At 41.4% G+C, this 19,356-nt stretch overlaps 2 protein-coding genes across 2 annotated transcripts in view; both read left to right on the top strand.

Annotated features, from left to right (window-relative positions):
* The first annotated feature begins 2,269 nt into the window (after positions 1-2,269).
* On the top strand, positions 2,270-13,976 carry TCP11X2 (t-complex 11 family, X-linked 2). Its single transcript, XM_002720340.4, has 10 exons — positions 2,270-2,349; positions 2,798-2,938; positions 5,930-6,062; positions 7,311-7,431; positions 8,118-8,338; positions 9,119-9,255; positions 10,040-10,257; positions 10,356-10,537; positions 11,915-12,078; positions 13,349-13,976. The coding sequence occupies exons 2-10, from the start codon at positions 2,809-2,811 to the stop codon at positions 13,579-13,581; spliced, it is 1,539 nt and encodes a 512-aa protein (XP_002720386.3). The 5' UTR covers positions 2,270-2,349; positions 2,798-2,808; the 3' UTR covers positions 13,582-13,976.
* Positions 11,980-19,356, top strand: part of LOC100340535 (nuclear RNA export factor 2) — a 92,946-nt gene continuing 85,569 nt past the window's right edge. The window contains exon 1 of the mRNA XM_051827442.2: positions 11,980-12,078. The gene's annotated coding sequence lies outside the window, so the exon portion shown is untranslated. The remainder of the gene's footprint in view (positions 12,079-19,356) is intronic.

Genomic DNA, 19,356 nt, shown 5'->3' on the forward strand with positions numbered 1-19,356 from the left:
TCATTTAGTTGGAGCTGCAGGGCAGTGAGGGAGAGGAGGGTAGAAGAAAAAAAAAAGATATTTAATGGCTTCTCCATCCCTGATGCCTCACTTCTAACTTCAAACATTCCCTTCCAGGCTGCTCCCAGATTACCTAGAACCTTCTGATGTTCCTCTTCTATTCTGGGAAGAATATAACCCTACCATTCAACCCAGCCATCCCACTCCTTGGAATTTACCCAAAGGAAATTAAATTGGCAAATAAAAGAGCTGTCTGCACCTCAATGTTTATTGCAGCTCAATTCACAATAGCTAAGACCTGGAATCAACCCAAATGCCAATCAACAGTAGACTGGATAAAGAAATTATGGGATCTGTACTCTATAGAATACTATACAGCAGTAAAAAAAAAAAGAAATCCGGTCATTTGCAACAAAATGGAGGAATCTGGAACACATCATGCTGAGTGAAATAAGCCAGTCCCAAAGGGACAAATATCATATATTTCTCCCTGATCTGTGACAACTAACTGAGCAACTAAAAGGCGACCTGTAGAAGTGAAATGGATACGATAAGAAACAGTGACTTGATCAGCCCTTGTCCTGACTGTCGAGGAACAGCTTACTACTTTATTCCCTTTAGTATTTTTTTTGTTTTGTTTTGTTTTACTTAGTACCATTGGTTTAACTCTTTAATTAACACACAATTATTCTTAGGTGTTTAAATTTAACTGAAAAGTGATCTCTGTTAAATATAAGAGTTGGAATAAGAGAGGGAGGAGATGTACAGTTCAGCACATGCTCACTCAGACTTACCCCTAATGGTAGAGTTAGAAACATGCCAGGGGATTCCAATAGAATCCCATCAAGGTGGCATGTACCAATGCCATCTCACTAGTCAAACTGATCAGTTTCAGTTCATAATTGATCATAATAATAGGATTAAACGTCAAAGGGATCGCATGAACAAGACTAGAGTCAGCTAATAATAACTGATAGAATTAAAAAGGAGAGAACAATCCAACATGGGAAGCGGGATACACAGCAGACTCATAGAATGGCAGATGTCCTAATCAGCACTGTGGTCTCAGAATCAGTACTTAAGGCATTTGGATCTGGCTAAAAAGCCCATGAGAGTATTTCAGGCATGGAAAGCCAAGACACTGGGGCAAAAAAAAAAAAAGACCTAAATGAAAGAACTCTGTGAGTGAGATCCCAGCGGAAAGAACGGGCCATCAGAGAAGGAGGTACCTTTCTCTGAAGGGAGGAGAGAACTCCACTTTGACTATGGCCTTGTCTAAATAAGATCAGAGTTGGCGAACTCAAGAGGCTTCCATAGCCCTGGCAGCTCATGACAAGAGCCTCAGATGAATATTGTCTTCATAAATAAGAGTATCATTTGTTAAATAAACAATGGGAGTCACTGTGCACTTACTCCCCATGTAGTATCTCTGTCCTTAATGTGTTGTACTATGTGAATTAGTGGTATAGCTAGTACTCAAACAGTACTTTTTACTTTGTGTAAAAGTAAACTGTTGAAAACTGTTGAAATTTTTACTCAGTATATTTTAATTGATCTTCTGTATATAAAGATAATTGAAAATGAATCTTGATGTGAATGGGATGGGAGAGGGCGTGGGAGATGGGATGGTTGTGTGTGGGAGGGTGGTTATGGGGGGGGAAGCAGCTATAATCCAAAAGTTGTACTTTGGAAATTTATATTTATTAAATAAAAGTTAAAAAAAGAAAAATAAGAAAAAAACATTAGAGATGAAGATACTTCAGAGTTTGTGGACAATGGAATTAAAAAATACATTTCTTTTGGTTCAGAAATGTTTTGAATCCAGGCCTGCTTAGAACATTCACTTTCCTTTACAGTTATTTAAATGTTATTTTTTTTTTTCCTGGGGGAATGGAGATAAAAGCTTCAAATAGTTCCCTGCATATGGGAGAATAGGGCTTGAGAACACTAATCTCAAGCTCCTGAGATACTTGACATCTACGAGGGAAGATAGGAGCTAGAAGCCTTAGGTGGAATCTGCGCTTCCTGCCTTTTTCATCTATTGGTTTGACCCTGCTTGCTTTTCTGGCTTTGGAGGCTCCAGAGGCACCCTGAGCACATGATCTGATGTATTACACAGGAAAGTAACTGTCCTTTGTTTATGCGCTTTGGGCTGTACTACCTGGTATCATGGGTAGGGGTGTGCTCTAAGTAGCCCCAAATCATTTCAGTGGTTTCATCTGACCTCCCTCCTGATGACCCCCCCCTTGGTGTTCCTGCAGTGGTATGTCCCAGGACAAGGTTGAGTGGGCCACAGGGGCTTCACTAGCAGACACAGCCGCTGAACAGCAGGTCAAGGACGGGGAAGAGGTGAGGAGCCAGTGATTTGAGTTTCTTGGGGGCTTCCTGCTGCCAGAGTGCTGGCCACTGGTCCTCATCAGGTAGATAGAAGCTGAAGTTGGGAGGAAATGGGTATTCTGAGATCACTTACATGTAGTGGGAGTCAAGGGAGATTCCTCTTCTAGGTTGGCTGGTATTGTACAGGGTGGTATTGTACCTTTGGGTGAGTTGGCCGTCTCTGGACCTTAGTTTCCTGTTCTGCTTGACCAACACTAAACTTCTTTAGTTTCAGTAAAGATGGTCTCACTAGTCCTGCGTTCCTCTTACCCCACCTGGGCCCCTGAAGAACTTGTCTCTAACGCTGTCCAACTGGGAACAGTGAGTTTAGTCACCAGGGAACACAGTTGAAGAGCCCTCTTTTCCCTTTTCCCTTGATCACAGATCTTACACAGCTTACCTCTTTTCTCTCCAATTACAGATAACATCAAGATGCCAAAAATCAATGAAGAATCTGTGCTCCAGAATGACTCCAGTGAAGCAGAGAGTAGGGCTCCTACCCCTAAAACACCGGGACAGACTCAGGAAGATCAGAGCAGCTCTACAGATAACCACCCTCCCGGTAGGTTCAGAATGGTGTAATCACTTCCTTGGGTTGTCCCTGAAAGTAGTGAGGTTAAAGGAAGAGGCAGAAAGCCTGTGGTTTAAGTGTCTTTAAAGAACATAGAAGTTTGATAGGGGCCGGCATGGTGGTGCTAACCAGGGTGTGGGTTGGAGTCCCAGCCATTCAGTTTTCAACCCAGCTCCCCGCTAATGCTTCTGGGAAGGCAGCAGATGGCCCCCAGGTCCTCGGACCTCTCCTAGCCTCTCCCATCCACACAGGAGACCAGGAGTTCCGGGACCCTGGCTTCTGTGGCCTTTTTGGGGAGTGAACCAGCGAGTGGAAGATTCTCTCTGTGTTTTTCTCTCTCTCTGTCTCTCTCTCTCAGTCTGTAATTCTGCCTTTCAAATAAAGAAATAAAAAAGAAACCTTTGTAGTGTTGCATCTTTGCTTTCTTATTGTTCTGCTAGTCCACCTGGATTATTATTTTCCTTGTCTTTTTTTACACTTATCTTTGCATATAGGACCTGACTGGTAAGTACAATTGAAAGATTTTTGGCTGAAAGAAAGAGATCAAAGCATAATTCCTTTTGTTTGACAAGACTTGAGAGTGGTTGTGGCATTTCAAAACATGGGAAATAGATAGCATTTTTGTACTTTGAATTTTAGAATGTGGATGGTAGACCTTGGATAGATTATAAATAATCCAAATTATCTGATGCTGGGATTATGTTCTCTCCTTTTCCAGGGGTGCTTTTGTTGACATAAGAATTATCACTACTCTGAGATAAAATCTTTAGATCTGTAATAACAGAATTTTTATGCAAACTTTGGGACACAATGACTTTTTGACATCTTATGTTAAACATTTGAGGTTTTTATTTCATCCAAATTCACAGAGGCTCAGATTTTCAGGCCCCCTATTAATATTCAATTACTTTTACTAATTATTAATCTGCATTCCTGTTCAACTCGATTTTAAATCTTGAAAACTGAAATTGGGAAAGACTAGTTGGAGATTGTGATGGTATTAAATAACACTTTTCTTTAGTGGCCACTTGAGGTCACTGCTATTAAACAAAATGTCATAATTCTTAGTTTGTAATGTTTTTCAAAGGTCTTAATGAACTGATTGGATGATATATTTTAAATTAGTTGATTATGTATTTGAAAGGCAGATACAGAGGTCTCTTATTTTCTGGTATGTGCAGACACACAGGGAGAGAGGGGGAGAGAGAGGGAGGGAGGGAGGGAGAGAGAGAGGAAGAGAGAGAGAGAGGGAACTCATTTGCTGGTTCACTCCCCAAATGCCTGAAATGGCCAGGGCTGGACCAGGCCAAAGCCAGGAGCCTGTAAACCAATCTGGTCTCATATTGGTGGCTTGGACCAATGTACTTGGGCCATGGCATCCCAGAGTGTGCATTTGCAGGAAGCTGGAATCAGAAGTGGATCTGGGGCTTGAACCCAGGTGCTGCCTTATGGGATATAAATGTCCCAAGTGGTGTCTTAACTGCTAGGCCAAACATTCACCCCTTGATGCTATGTACTAACATATGCAGCTTTTTACTTAAGCTAGAAAATACTCTGTTGGGGGACTGACATTGTGACATAGCAGATAAGGCTGCCTTGTGTGTTGCTGCATCCCATTTGAGCATCCCTTTGAGTACATGCTGCTCCCACTTCCCGTCCAGCTCCCTGCTTATGAGCCTGGGCAAGCAGTGGAAGACTGCTCATTTATTTGGGACCCTGCCACCCACATGGAAGACCTGGGTGATGTTCCAAGCTCCTGGCTTAGTCCTGGCCCATATCTGGCCATTAGGTCCGTTTGGGGAGTGAGTCAACAGATGGAAGATATATATTCCCCCCCTCCACTGTAACTCTGCCTTTCAAATATGGAATAAATCTTGAAAAAATTACCCTATATTGAAGGGCAAATGTCAGCTGGTGAGATTTTTGTTTAATGACTTTTTTAAAATGAAAAATGCAAGTAAGTAAACCATCTTCCTAGAGTATTAGGATTCTTACATGTGAATTTTATTATGTTTTGGGGACAAATAGTTCTCCCTGTATTATGAATTATGAAACTACTTGAAGGTGAATGAGGACATAGTTTCATTGCATGTTTTATTTTAACTTATCAGAAATACCAAGTAATTATTATAATCACTACATATGCTTTTTATGTATTACTGCTGCAAATAGTTTGTCTAATGAACTTAGAACACTGGTTCCCAAATTCCAATGCTAGTTTCTGATATACTTCTTACCAATATTGAATGCAATGAAATAATAAAGATGTGATAATACGTTTTTAAAATAAAATTTAGTTGATTTATTTTAAAGGATTACTCTTAGTGCTGACTTTATTTTCTTTGTGCCTTTTGGAGTGTTAAAATATACTTAGTTTATTAAATGTTTGATGATGATTAAGCTTGGATTTTTGTTTGTTTGCCTTAATTCTATAGGTAAAAAAATAAAAATTGGCAAATAATTGTCAATCACTCATTCTTTTTGAAATTTCCTTTGTCTATTGAATCCCTAGATCCAAAAACAGCTTCAGAAGGATGATTCAGATTTAGAGCCATATAGTAAGATTTGTGGTGTTACCTGTAAGGAGACTTTAGCTCTCATTTGTATGTAGTCTTGGAGGTAGGAAGAAGATAGTAGGAACATAGTAATTTGTAGGTAAATGTCTATTTTGTAAAACACAACTTTATTCCTTGTTTCTTCGCTGCATTTTCTTTACTGTTTTGACATTTCAATGGAATATTTTGAAATCACTTTGAATTTTTCATAAAGTAACTTCTTGCCATGCCTGACATCTGAGAGTTTGCAGTACTTTTGAAAGGCAAAGAAGTCAGAACACCTCAAATGCTAAAGGAATTGAGTGAGTCTGTGTAAGGTGTGTTTGATGAATCTAAATCTGAGGGCCTAACTTGACTGAAGTGTTGAATAAAATAGAAATTTTACTTGGGTAGGCTCCCTGCTGATGATGGCTATGCCTTTTTCCAGAGAGCCGATCTGCAGCACTTTCTGTCACAGAGCTGATAGAGACAATTAATGAAGTTTCCAAGATGAGCATTGCTCACGAAATCATGGTCAACCAAGATTTCTACATGGAAGAGAGAATTTTACCTCCAAATAGGTAGATTCTACTGCTTTTTCTATTTTACTCTTCCTTGCAGAGGTATACAGCACAAATAGCTTTTAATCATGTTTGACACATTTTATTAATAAATGTAATATTCAGGTATGTCTAAAGTTGTACCATTAAATAAAATGCAAGGATACTTAATGTATTTACTAGTTTAAAGGAATAAAAGTTACAAATTATATTTAAACCAGGAATAAACCAATGCAACTATTGAAAAACAATAAACCAATGCTGCTATTTTCAAAATGTTCATTTTAGGATCTCAGTTATAGTGAAACATAGCAATCTTTTCAGAAAGACTTGAAGGAAGTAGCTCCTAGCAGTTACTCTTTAACTGTCTACGGATTCAGACAGGATAAAGATGAATAACTTATGTCATGATCAGACTTGTATCTTACAAAAATCACTGATTTTAGCTAGAATATATGTCATCTTGGGGGTTAAGACTGTGGGACAGGGTTGCCGTTTGACTATTGCAATAATCCATGTAAGTGGGGTTGGATTCCAGAGATATTTAGGAAGCAGAGTCTCTGGAATTTGATGACCACATGGATAAAAAAGATGAAGGGGAAGGAATTAAGGAGGGTTTCAGTAAACACCAGATAGTTGGTGACCTCTCACAAGTTAGATTGGTATGGTGGGAGAGCTACTTTGCCTGTTTTTTTTTTTTATATTTTTGTATATTTTAGATTACTTTTATATTTCATATTGTTCTTTTATATTTATGTATGTTATTTATATATTTTAAAGGAAAAAGTCTATTGTTTCTGGTTTATGGGGCCAAATATACACAAGAAACAGGTTTGAAGGTTTGGGTTGGATGAATTTGAAGGATCTTAGAGACTTTTAGCTGTCAGCAAGAAGAAAAATGCTTCTAGTTTTCAAGCCTAAAGTGAAGTGATCAACTAGTCTATGGATTAAGCCTATGGAAATGGAAACTAAGTCACCCATCTAGGCTAGACATAGAGTCAGGATTAGAACTTACGGTCTCAACTCTAAGCCCATGATTCTTCCTACTGCAGAGACTTAGCTTCTTTGGAACCAAGGGCCTTTTGAGAGGATTTTTCCAGTGCTTTTGTATCAAACTTAGGTTGATTTAATCATTTTCAGATTTAAATGTGACTTCTCCTGTCATGTCAATTTAATGGTTTCTCATGATTTTAAATGTTCGTTGTGAGATTATGAATCTGTATCAATTATCTAGGTAAAGGGTAATTTTCTCATTTAATCTTCCTGTAGTGTGGAAGGCAGATTTGTGGAGACAATGTACAATGCTTTTTGGGACCATATGGAAGAGCAACTGTCAAGTGCTCCACCCAACTTTGCATGTGCTCTTGAACTACTAAAGGAAGTTAAGGATGTGAGTAACCAACCTTCTATTTGTTGATGTGAAGTTGATGGGCATCCCAGACTCTTGGATTGTTGATGATCACTAATGTGCTAATTAGCACATTCCATAAATACTGTCCACTATGTAAGCAGCTTTCATTTTGCTTGTATAAGGTGAAGCTTCACAATTAGGATATTGCTCTAACAATCCAATATGTCATTAAATTAAACAATTTTCATTTAACTTCTGCTATGTTTTAAGTGTTTCAGAAGCATAAAGGTGAATAAAAGCGTTCTTGGTCACCAAGAGCTTATACTTTTGAGTCAAAAGCTGTATCCAATGACCTTTGATTCTTTGCTAATTTCATCCTTACCATTTGAGTAAAAATAAAAATGTCCTTCTTCTTCATTAAGAACCTCATATCCCTTATGGTGGTGTGTACTTTATACTTCTGCTATCCTACACTTCTTTTTGTCACACTCTTGTTTTTTATATCTTTATCTCATTCTGCCTAGAAAATAATGACTGCCACTATAAATGATCCCAATAGAATGTTAAATTATAATTGTCCTCTAAACAGAGGATAATAATACTTTAGGATATTTAGAGACCCAGTTTCCTGACTCTCAGAAGACATGGCCTGGGGTACCTTTCTCATTGGAGAAAGTTAAGTGTTCAAAACAGAACTTAGCTCTTTTGATTTCTCTGTCCGGCAGATCTTGCTGTCACTGCTATTACCTCGCCAGAACCAACTAAAACGTGAGATCGAACAAGCTCTAGACCTGGGTCTGCTCAAGCAAGAAGCAGAGCATGGGGCCTTGGATGTACCTCATCTCTCTAGCTCCATTCTCAGTTTGATGGGCATGTTATGTGCACCAATTCGAGATGAAGCAGTGCAGAAACTGGAGAGTATAACAGATCCAGTAGAATTACTGAGGTGAGATTCGACATGCTATTCCTTAAGTCGGTCTTAAATACTATGCAGACAGCTCTGAACTAGGTATTGTGACATAGCCTGTGTGTTGTCTAGCTCTTGTTTACTGAACACCCAAACACTTCTTTCCTCCTCCTTGAATTATTGATTTTAATTTTCCAAGGACAATTACTCAAGGTTCCGATGATTACCTTTAGATCATTGGGGCCCCTTTATTTATGACACGTTCCAAATGTTCTCCTATTTGTCCTAAGTCCATAGAAACATAGAAACAATGATTGCCCCCGTCCCAAGACCCATACAAATAAAATGAGTTGTCTAATGAGTTTGAAGTGCAATTACACACATTCTTACTAACCACAGCAGATAACACTTTTGGTGTTCCACTGACGACCTTTTTATTTCTTTTTAAACTATTTTTATTTATTCATTTTGACTGTGTTTGAAAGGGAAAGGGGGAATAGAAGTCTCCCATTCTCTGGTTCACTGCTGAAATGTTCACAACAGCTGGAGCTTGGCCAGGCCAACGCTGGGAACCTGGAACTCAGTCTGGATCTTCCACGTGAGTGACAGTGACTCAAGTGCTTGGGCCATCACCTGCTGCTTTCTGGGGCACATGTTAGCAGAAAGCTAGAAACAGGAAGCTATATTAAGGAGTGGAGGGAGCCAAGACTCACACCCAGTTGCTGTAATGTAGACATGAGGCATCTTGTGCGGTGTCTTCATCTTTCTGCCAGATGCCTGCTCCTCATAGTATAAGTATTCTATTTCTTCCTGTGACAGGGGTATTTTTCACGTTCTGGGCCTGATGAAAATGGACATGATGAACTACACTATCCAGAGCCTTCGACCTTTTCTGCAGGAACATTCTGTCCAGTATGAACGAGCTAAATTCCAGGAGCTGCTTGACAGGCAGCCCCGTATGTATAAAATTTAAGGGCATGAGAGGGGAGGTTTGACTTTGGGCCTACCTTCTTACCAGGAAGTAGAATCTTTTTTACTTTTTGAATATAAAGTTTCTTCCTTGTGTAAGGAGTAGAGAAAAAGAAAAAACCTACAAAATTACTTTTTTTTTGACAGGCAGAGTGGACAGTGAGAGAGAGAGACAGAGAGAAAGGTCTTCCTTTGCCGTTGGTTCATCCTCCAATGGCCGCCGTGGCCGGTGCGCTGCAGCCAGTGCACCGCGCTGATCCGATGGCAGGAGCCAGGTGCTTCTCCTGGTCTCCCATGGGGTGCAGGGCCCAAGGACTTGGGCCATCTTCCACTGCACTCCCTGGCCACAGCAGAGAGCTGGCCTGGAAGAGGGGCAACCGGGACAGAATCCGGCGCCCCGACCGGGACTAGAACCCGGTGTGCCGGTGCCGCAAGGCGGAGGATTAGCCTAGTGAGCTGCAGCGCCGGCCACAAAATTACTTCTTAACAAGGAGTATATCTTAAAGCAGGGAGTGGGGAATCTTTTTTCTGCCAAGGGCCATTTGGATGTTTATAACATCATTCATGGGCCATACAGATTCATAGACTTAAAAATTAGCCTGCTGTGGAATTAACTGAATTTTGAGTCTCACCAGTGGGTCTTGGCAGGGCCAGACCAAATGATTTCTCAAGCCTTAAATGGCCCACAGGCTGAGGTTCCACATTCCTGTCTTAAAGCCTTGGTTTGCAAGACATGGAGTTTGAAGATACATATTCCCTTCTTTCTAATAGATCTCCTTGTCTTCACCACCAAATGGCTCACTAAAGCAGCCGCAGACCTCATTACACCATCTGCAAGTTCTGACTCTCCTAGCTCCTCATCAAGCAAGACCTATTCACCCGGAAGTCAGGAAGCTAACAGCTCAGAGATTCCCAGTCCCACAATGGTGTTATACCAGGGCTACCTGAACCTTCTTCACTGGGATCCTGAAAACGAAGAATTCCCTGAGGTAGGCACACATGGCGGAGTGTCGCCCTCTTGTTTTGTATTCACTGCCTCCATTGGAATCCTCGTCCCCTGACACCCTGTTCTTTCCTGCCTCACCAGACCTTGCTGATGGACAGAATCCGGCTGCAGGAGATGGAATCAACAGTGTGCCAGTTAACCATCCTGACTTCAGTCTTGCTAGTGGCCAGAAGTTTCTCTGGTAGTGTTTTATTCAGGTCACCTGAATTTGTGGATAAACTGAAATACATAATCAAGGCCCTGACAGAGGAATTTACCTCCAGGTGAGATTTGTAGAAATCTTTCTTAGCATTGAAAATAATATGTGGTATTTGAGACATAGGTGAGTAGTAATAAATTATTGCTTCTTTTTTTAAAAAAATCATTTGTTTATTTATTTGAAAGGCAGAGTTACAGAAGAAGAGGGGGGGATAGAGAAAGAGATCTTCTATCTGCTCGTTCAATCCCCAAATCGCTGCAGTGGCCTGGGCTGGGCCAGGCTGAAACCAGGAGGCAGGAACTCCATCTGGCTCTTCCACATGGGTGGCAGGGACCCAAGTACTTGGCCATCTTTAGCTGCCCTCCCCAGGTGCATTAGCAGGGAGCTGGATCAGAAGTGGAGCAGCTAGGTCATGAACTGGTGTCCATATGGGATGCTGGCACTGCAGGCAATGGCTTAAACTGCTGTGCCACAGTGCCAGCCCCTGGGCTTACTGTTTGCCACAAAGTACCCAAAGGTCCTTTGGAACCATCTCCAATGATTGCTGGTGTCTTTGATTAGTTGTATTGGGGCTTGAGATAAAGAAAAATAAAACCCTCTGTCCAAAGAAGAAGATGGGAACGTTAGTTTGCTACAAATGTTTATTGTCATGTTTCCTAAAAATGAATCAATCATTGGGGATGGCTCTGTGGCGCAGTGAGTTAAAGCCCTGGCCTGAAGCGCCAGCATCCCATGTAGGTGCCGGTTCTAGTCCCGGCTGCTCCTCTTCCAATCCAACTCTCTGCTATGGTCTGGGAAAGCAGTAGAAGATGGCCCAAGGTCTTGGGCCCCTGCACCCGTGTGGGAGACCTGGAAGAAGCTCCTGGCTCCTGGCTTTGGATTGGTGCAGTTCCAGCTGTTGCGGCCATCTGGGGAGTGAACCAGTGGATGGAAGACCTCTCTCTCTCTGTCTCTACCTCTCTCTGTAACTCTTTCAAATAAATAAAATAAATCTTTTAAAAAAAATGAATCATATGCTCTATAAGATGATAGTTGGTTTGTGTTATGTATGTTCAGAAGTTGATCATTTGATCAGTCATATTTATTGATCATTCATTACATGCAGGGATACCATACCAAAGTAAAAAAAGGAATTAGAGGTCTAAGTCTCTTAATAAATTTTCAAATTTATTGGTGATGTAGGAAAAACAACCAGGAAAATTATCCAAGAGAATCTTAAAATAAAAGTTATGAGACTAAAGAATGCTAAGAGCATCCAATGATGAAAGCATATGGATTAGTTGGTACTTTGAGGGTCACAATGAAACTGTTTCACCTGCCCACTGGCTCCAGTATTACTGGGCTGTAATTCACCCTTAAATGGACTTAGCTTGTGGTATCCGGCTCTTTGGGCTTTGCCCCTGTGCTAGGGCCATTCTGATTTCTGTGTTTCATTATCTAGACCTGAAGAGGCTATGCTGAGTGTGAGTGAACAAGTGTCTCAGGAAATCCACCAGGGCCTTATGGACATGGGCTTCACTGCTTTGAGCAACGAAAATAAGAAATCTCTTGTAGGTCAACTCCAGAACATTGCCAAGAAAGAGAACTGCGTTCGTAGCATCATTGGTAAGAGTGTCTGTAGTAACAGTGGGAAAGAGTGGCAAACATGTAGGTGGTAGAGAAAGGTAGATCTTACTATGGAAGTGAGTTATTCATTTAAAATGAAAAAGTATGTTCATTTGGAAAGGGTTTTGTTTCCTCATCTATATAATATAGACCTCTTTTGGTTTTAAGTTGAATATGTAATTCACAGGTGTGGGGGGCACTGGCCTACCAACACCACTAAGTTATTTCTGGCTATTCTTTAGCAATAGTCTGAGATCTATGGTGCAAAACACTCTTTATTCCATGATTTAAGTTACCATGTGGACCTCTACTCCCTTTCATGGAATTGATTGTGAGGCTGTAGGACATGTTCCATGCTAGAATGGAAGCAGTGAATTTCATCAGCTGGCTTTTAACTTTAATGTCTTCCCATATTCTGGTGTGGGTGTCTGACTACGAATTTGGTGCACTGGCTGTAACACGTGTCCTTAGAATTTCAGGTTGTGTCTAGGATCCTCTTGTGAGGTCACATGCTTATTGTTACAGCAATAAGAAAGTGCTACAGTGTATAGCTAAACTAAGACTGAATTATTTCACAAAAACCAGAAAGTTCTTGGTTTAGAAAGAACTAAATCCAGAAAATAAATTAAACAGCGGAAAACCAAAAAATAAGTTATTTTAATATATATATTAAATTTACTTATAGCCCCATGTTCCTGTTCAATAGTTACCAAATGTTATTATCCACCATTTTTTCTGGAAGTTCTCCATCAGGGAGACCTGGTATTTGGGCTCTGTGTTTCAGCAAGGTGGGCCATGCATTTTGTGGTTCTCAGTGGAGGTCATGTCCAAAGTCTGAATCCAGAGGCATTCACTTTTCATGAGGTTCTGTTCAATGGCAGAGAGTATCAGCTCCATCAGGGGGATTGCTGGTTCCCAGGAGCCTCTGCTTTTCTCAGGTGTCTGGAACAGAAGGCTGGATTTCTGGCAAGGAAAGCCAAGAAAAAAAAATGGGATCTCACTTACAGCTATGTAAAGCAATCATATGAGCAACTAGAAATTCTGTAGCTCACCATCTGTTGATCACTTATTATCTTTGGGAGCTTGATAAGATTCAGTCCTTCAAATCGAAATCAACAGTAACATTGTTTATATGGTTTACCCAAATGAGTAGTAGGTCATTGAATAACTCATTTAACTTAAAACTCTGGTGAACAGAGAGTGCAAGGGCATTGTGAATTTCTTCTGAAATCTGTTTCTTCCCCCTTTCCACTGTTTTCCCTGCTCACAGATCAGCGGATCCATCTGTTCCTCAAAAGCTGTCTAGTTCGTGGCATGCAAGAGTCTTTACTAGACTTTCCTGGAGGCCTTATTTTCATCGAAGGGGAATTGGCAGACCTGGGCTGGAAGTTTGTCAATCTGATGCATCACAACCATCAGGTGTTCAGCCCATACTATACTGAGATCTTAAAAAATGTCATTCCTCCAGCTCAGGTACAAGAAACAGAAAAGGAGCCTATTTAATAGTGCTAGAGCCCAGTAACGGCTGTAAGGACCCAGGAAATAGGGCTCATCATGTTCCTGGAATAACATCACCTGTGGCCACCAAAATAGGGTTCCCTCTTTACCACTGCAGCCAGAATACAGGGTTGTGGGAGTCCAGCATATAAACATCACCTGACCATATCCCCTTCATTAATAAACTTCTGAGCTGCAACAAAGCCTCAGTGCCTTCTGAGTTATAGCTGAATTCATGTCCTGTACCTTTATTTCCTGACTAGTTGATAAACCAGTTGGCCCTCTGTTTCTCTTTCATTGTTCTGGATTAAGTAAGCATCAGTGTATCAGTTGGTAACAGTTTTTTTTTTTTTAATGTAAAATCATTTCATTGAGGGCTATGAAATTTCTGTGATTATCCAGAGTGAGTATAAGGTTTTTTTTTTTTTTTTGACAGGCAGAGTGGACAGTGAGAGAGAGAGACAGAGAGAAAGGTCTTCCTTTTTGCCGTTGGTTCAACCTCCAATGGCTGCCACGGCTGGCGCACTGCAGCCGGCGCACCGCGCTGATCCGATGGCAGGAGCCAGGTGCTTCTCCTGGTCTCCCATGGGGTGCAGGGCCCAAGGACTTGGGCCATCCTCCACTGCACTCCCTGGCCACAGCAGAGAGCTGGCCTGGAAGAGGGGCAACTGGGACAGAATCCGGCGCCCCGACCGGGACTAGAACCCGGTGTGCTGGCGCCGCAAGGTGGAGGATTAGCCTAGCGAGCCGTGGCGCCAGCCAAGAATAAGGTTTTTTGAAAGTTATAAAATCACTTAATTGCAGAACAAGAGGGGATATAGAACCTCATTTGCCATAGCAAATCTCTCTGTGATTTTAAAGCCTAGATAGCACAGCAGTACGAGTCGTTTCCTCATGTGTGTGGTTTGAAGCAGTATGAAAACTGGGGACTGACTGAAAGTTGATACACTGTCTGCTAACAAGCATTTAGCTGAGAACAAACCTCAGCTTCCATGGGATTTCTCTCTGAAGTAATCCTAGGGGTCAGGCGTGGAGTGTCTTATATTGTAAACAAACCCAGGCAGTTGAGTCAGTGACTGAATTGTATCAAGGTCACTCCTGGTTCTGTTCTTTTTTTTTCTAACTTATTTATTTTTACTTTCAACTAGTTTTTTTTTTTAAACAGATTCAATATAGTTTGCAGATACAGTTCTAAGAATGTAATGATACTCCCTTCCTTCTTCTCCCCCTCCCTCCTGCTCTTTCCCTCCTACCCTTCCACCCGCCTTCCCTCTTGTTTGTTTGTTTGTTTCCTCCTTCCTCCCCTTGCATCTCTCTCCCTCTCTTCTTTCCTTCTCCTCCCCTCCCCGCCTCTCTTTTAGCTTTTGAGATAACATCTTTTAAAGTTACATTACTGTAAAAAGTCTTAATGCTTTACCAAATAAGTTTAGCAAAAACAAAAAGATCCTAATTAAATGGGAATGTGGACAAATGATCATTTCATCCATATACAGTAAATTTTAAAGTAATCACAGGGCATTAAAACTATAATAATATATATATTTTTTGACAGGCAAAGTTAGACAGTGAGAGAGAGAGAGAGACAGAGAGAAAGGTCTTCCTTCCGTTGGTTTACCCCCCAAATGGCAACTACAGCCATTGCTGCGCAGATCCAAAGCCAGGAGCCAGGTGCTTCCTCCTGGTCTCCCATGCGGGTACAGGGCCCAAGCACTTGGGCCATCCTCCACCACCCTCCTGGGCCACAGCAGAGAGCTGGACTGGAAGAGGAGCAACTGGGATAGAACCGGCGCCCCAACAGGGACTAGAACCCGGAGTTCTGGTACCGCAGGCGGAGGATTAGCCTAGTGAGCTGCAGCTCCGGCCTATAATAATATTTTTAACCATTGGTTTGACAAATATATAAATATAGTTTTACAAAATTATGTTTGCAGTAGTACTGTTACAGACATTTTTTCTTTTTTGATTTATTTTTAAAAAATTAATTAATTTTTAAGGAATACAAATTTTATATGTACAACTTTAGGAATATAGTTTTCTCCCCACCATACCTGCCTACCACCCACACTTCCACCCCTCCTCCTCCTCCACTTCCAGGCCCTTTCTCAAGATTCATTTTCAATTAGCTTTGTACACAGAAGACCAACTCTATACTAAGTAAAGATTTCAACTTGGCACACCCATGCGCACACACACACAAACTCTTTGAGAACAAGTATCACATTTAACTTTCTTTTTTTTTTGACAGGCAGAGTGGACAGTGAGAGAGAGAGACAGAGAGAAAGGTCTTCCTTTTCCATTGGTTCACCCTCCAATGGCCACTGTGGCCAGTGTGCTGCGGCCAGCACACCGCGCTGATCCGATGGCAGGAGCCAGGTACTTATCCTGGTCTCCCATGGGGTGCAGGGCCCAAGGACTTGGGCCATCCTCTGTTGCACTCCCTGGCCACAGCAGAGAGCTGGCCTGGAAGAGGGGCAACTGGGACAGAATCCGGCACCCCAACTGGGACTAGAACCTGGTGTGCCGGTGCCGCAAGGCGGAGGATTAGCCTAGTGAGCTGCAGCGCCAGCCTACATTTAACTTTAATAATACAACTCATTGAGGACAGAGGTCCTGCATGGGGAGTTAGTGCACAGTGACTCCTGTTGTTAATTTAACAATTAACATTCTTACGTATGACGTCAGTGACCACCCGAGGCTTTTTACGTGTGCTGCCTAGGCTATAGAAGCCTTTTGAATCCACAAATTCGGTCAGTATTTAGACAAAGCCATAAGCAAAGTGGAAGTTCTCTCCTCCTTTTAGAGAAAAGTACATCCTTCCTTGATGGCCACTTCTTTCATTTGGGATCTCACTCACAGAGATCCTTCATGTAGAGTATTTTTTTTTTTTTTTTGCCACAGTGTCTTGGCTTTCCATGCCTGAAATGCTCTCACATGCATTTCAGCAAGACCAGGAAGCCTTAAGGTCTGATTCTGAGGTCAGAGTGTTACTTAAAACAATTTTCATTCTGAGTCTGCTGTGTGGACTGCTTCCCATTTTGGAACATTCTCTCCTTTTAAATTCTTTCTACTATAATTACCCCACACTTGATCCTATTAACATGGTCATTTTAACACTTAATTCTATCTATATGTTCACTTTAACACTTAATATGATCACTTTAACACTTAATATGACATTTTTATCACCCAGCTTAATGGGATTTGAAGTCCAATGACAAGTTTTTAAACTGTATACTTAGAAGTTAGTCCTTAGGAATGTTCGCAGAACTATACAGCATTACAGTTACAAACTTCCTCCTCCCTCTCTTATTCCCACTAGTCTTTCTTACTGAGATTCATCCTCAATTGACTTTTTTCCTTTTTTATTTAATGAATGCATTTTTACATAGATACAACTTTAGGAATACAGTGGTTCTTTCCCCCATGCCCTCCACCCCACTCCCATCCCACCTCCCATTCTCTCTCCCATCTCTTTCTTCATTATGGATCATTTTTAATATGACTTTATATACAGAGGACCAACTCTATGCTAATCATAGATTTCAACAATTTGCCCCCATGCCCACACACAACATACAGAGTACAGTTTGGGGAGAGCATTTGCAGTCCGTTCTCATATTGCAGTTCAATAGGGACAGAGGTCCTACTTGGGGAGCAAGTGCACAGTGACTACTGTTGTTCCTTTAACAATTAACATTCTTTTTTTTTTATCATGTCAGTGAGCATCCAAGGCTCTTGTCATGAGCTGTCAGGGCTATGGAGGCCTTGTGTGACCAAAGACTCTGTCGGTATTTGGACATGGACATAAGCAAAGAGGATGGTCTCTTCTCCCTTCAGAGAAGAGCGTCTCCTTCTTTGACTCTTCCTTTCCTCTGAGGTCTCACAGAGTTCCTCCACGTAGGATTTTATTCCACAGAGTCTTGTCTTTCCATGCCTAAGATGGTCTTGCAGGCCTTTCAGCCCGACCAGGAAGCCTTATTAGTTGATTCTGAGGTCAGAATGTTATTTACTGCAAAAGCCATTCTAGGAGTCTGCTGTGTGGACTGATTCCCATGTTGGTCCTTCCTTCCTTTTTTAATTCTATTATTTTTACCGGGTACATGATGTTACTTATTTCATCACTTTTAAACTTAGACTGGTCTATCTGTTGCCTTTAACATTTAATAGGATCATTGTAACAGTGAAGATGGTGTTTATACCACTGATTCTTATGGGTTTGGAGCCCCGTGATTAGTTCTTAGGCTGTACCCTGAGAGGTAAGTCTATATGCCTGTATGCAGAACTATACTGTTTTACAGTTTTAGACTACTTCCTCCACATCTTATTCCCTCCCTTGTTTTTAACTGGGATCTTTTTTCAGTTGCTTTAAAATACACGTAATTGGCCGGCGCCGCGGCTCACTAGGCTAATCCTCCACGTTGCGGCGCCAGCACACCGGGTTCTAGTCCCGGTCAGGGCGCCGGATTCTGTTCCGGTTGCCCCTCTTCCAGGCCAGCTCTCTGCTGTGGCCCGGGAAGGCAGTGGAGGATGGCCCAAGTGCTTGGGCCCTGCACCCCATGGGAGACCAGGATAAGTACCTGGCTCCTGCCATCAGATCGGTGCAGTGCGCTGGCCACAGCGTGCCGGCCGCGGCAGCCATTGGAGGGTGAACCAACGGCAAAGGAAGACCTTTCTCTCTGTCTCTCTCGCTGTCCACTCTGCCTGTCAAAAAAAATACATGTAATTAATTCTGTGTAATATAGAGAGTTCAACCTATAGAGATGAGAGAGAGAGAGAGAAATAAAACAGAGGAAAGAAAACCGACAACACAAAACAAAAAGGATATACACAGTATAAAGTAACAATAGTTAACTGTCTCTCGACAATCAGGTCAAGGATTCTAGAAGACATTAGTTCTAAAAGTGACTATTTCGCTTCTATAGGTTTCATTTTAGCTGCACTATTAATTCTCCCAAATAAGGGAGAACATATGGTGTTTGTCTCTTTGGTACTGGGTTATTTCACTAAATATGAGGTTTTCCAGATTGCTTCATTTTGTTGCAAAGGATCAGATTTCATCCTTTTTTACTGCTTTGTAGTATTCTATAGTGTACATATCCCACAATTTCTTTATCCAGTCTTTGGCTGATGGACATTTAGGTTGCTTCCATATCTTAGCTATTGTGAATTGAGCTGTGATAAACATGGAGGTGCAGATAGCTCTTTTGTTTACTGATTTCATTTCCCTTGGGTAAACTCCCAGTAGTGAAATGGCTGGGTCATACAGTAGGTCTATATTCAGGTTTTTGAGTTATGTCCATATTGTTTTCCACAGTGGCTTTACCAGTTTACATTCCCACCAACAGTGGGTTAGGGTGCTCTTTTCCCCACATCCTCTCCAGTATTAGTCATTTGTTGATTTCTTATGAGGGCCACTCTAACTGGGATGAGGTGAAACCTCATTGTGGTTTTGATTTCCATTTCCCTGATGGCTAGAGATCCTGAGTGTTTTCATGTGTCTGTTCGCCATTTGCATTTCCTCTTTTGAAAAAATGTCTGTTAAGGTCCTTGGCCCATCTTTTTATTCGGTTGTTTGTTTTGTTGCTGTGGAGTTTCTTAATCATGTTATAGATTCTGGTTGTTAATCCTTTATCAGTTGCGTAGTTTGCAAATAATTTCTCCCATTCTGTTGGTAACCTCTTCACTTTCCTGTTTCTTTTGCTGTACAGAAACTTCTCAATTTGAGGTAATCCCATTTGTTCATTTTGGCTTTGACTACCTGTGCCTCTGGGGTCTTTTCCA

Source organism: Oryctolagus cuniculus, chromosome X (genome assembly GCF_964237555.1).
Source record: "Oryctolagus cuniculus chromosome X, mOryCun1.1, whole genome shotgun sequence".
Taxonomy (NCBI): Eukaryota; Metazoa; Chordata; class Mammalia; order Lagomorpha; family Leporidae; genus Oryctolagus; species Oryctolagus cuniculus.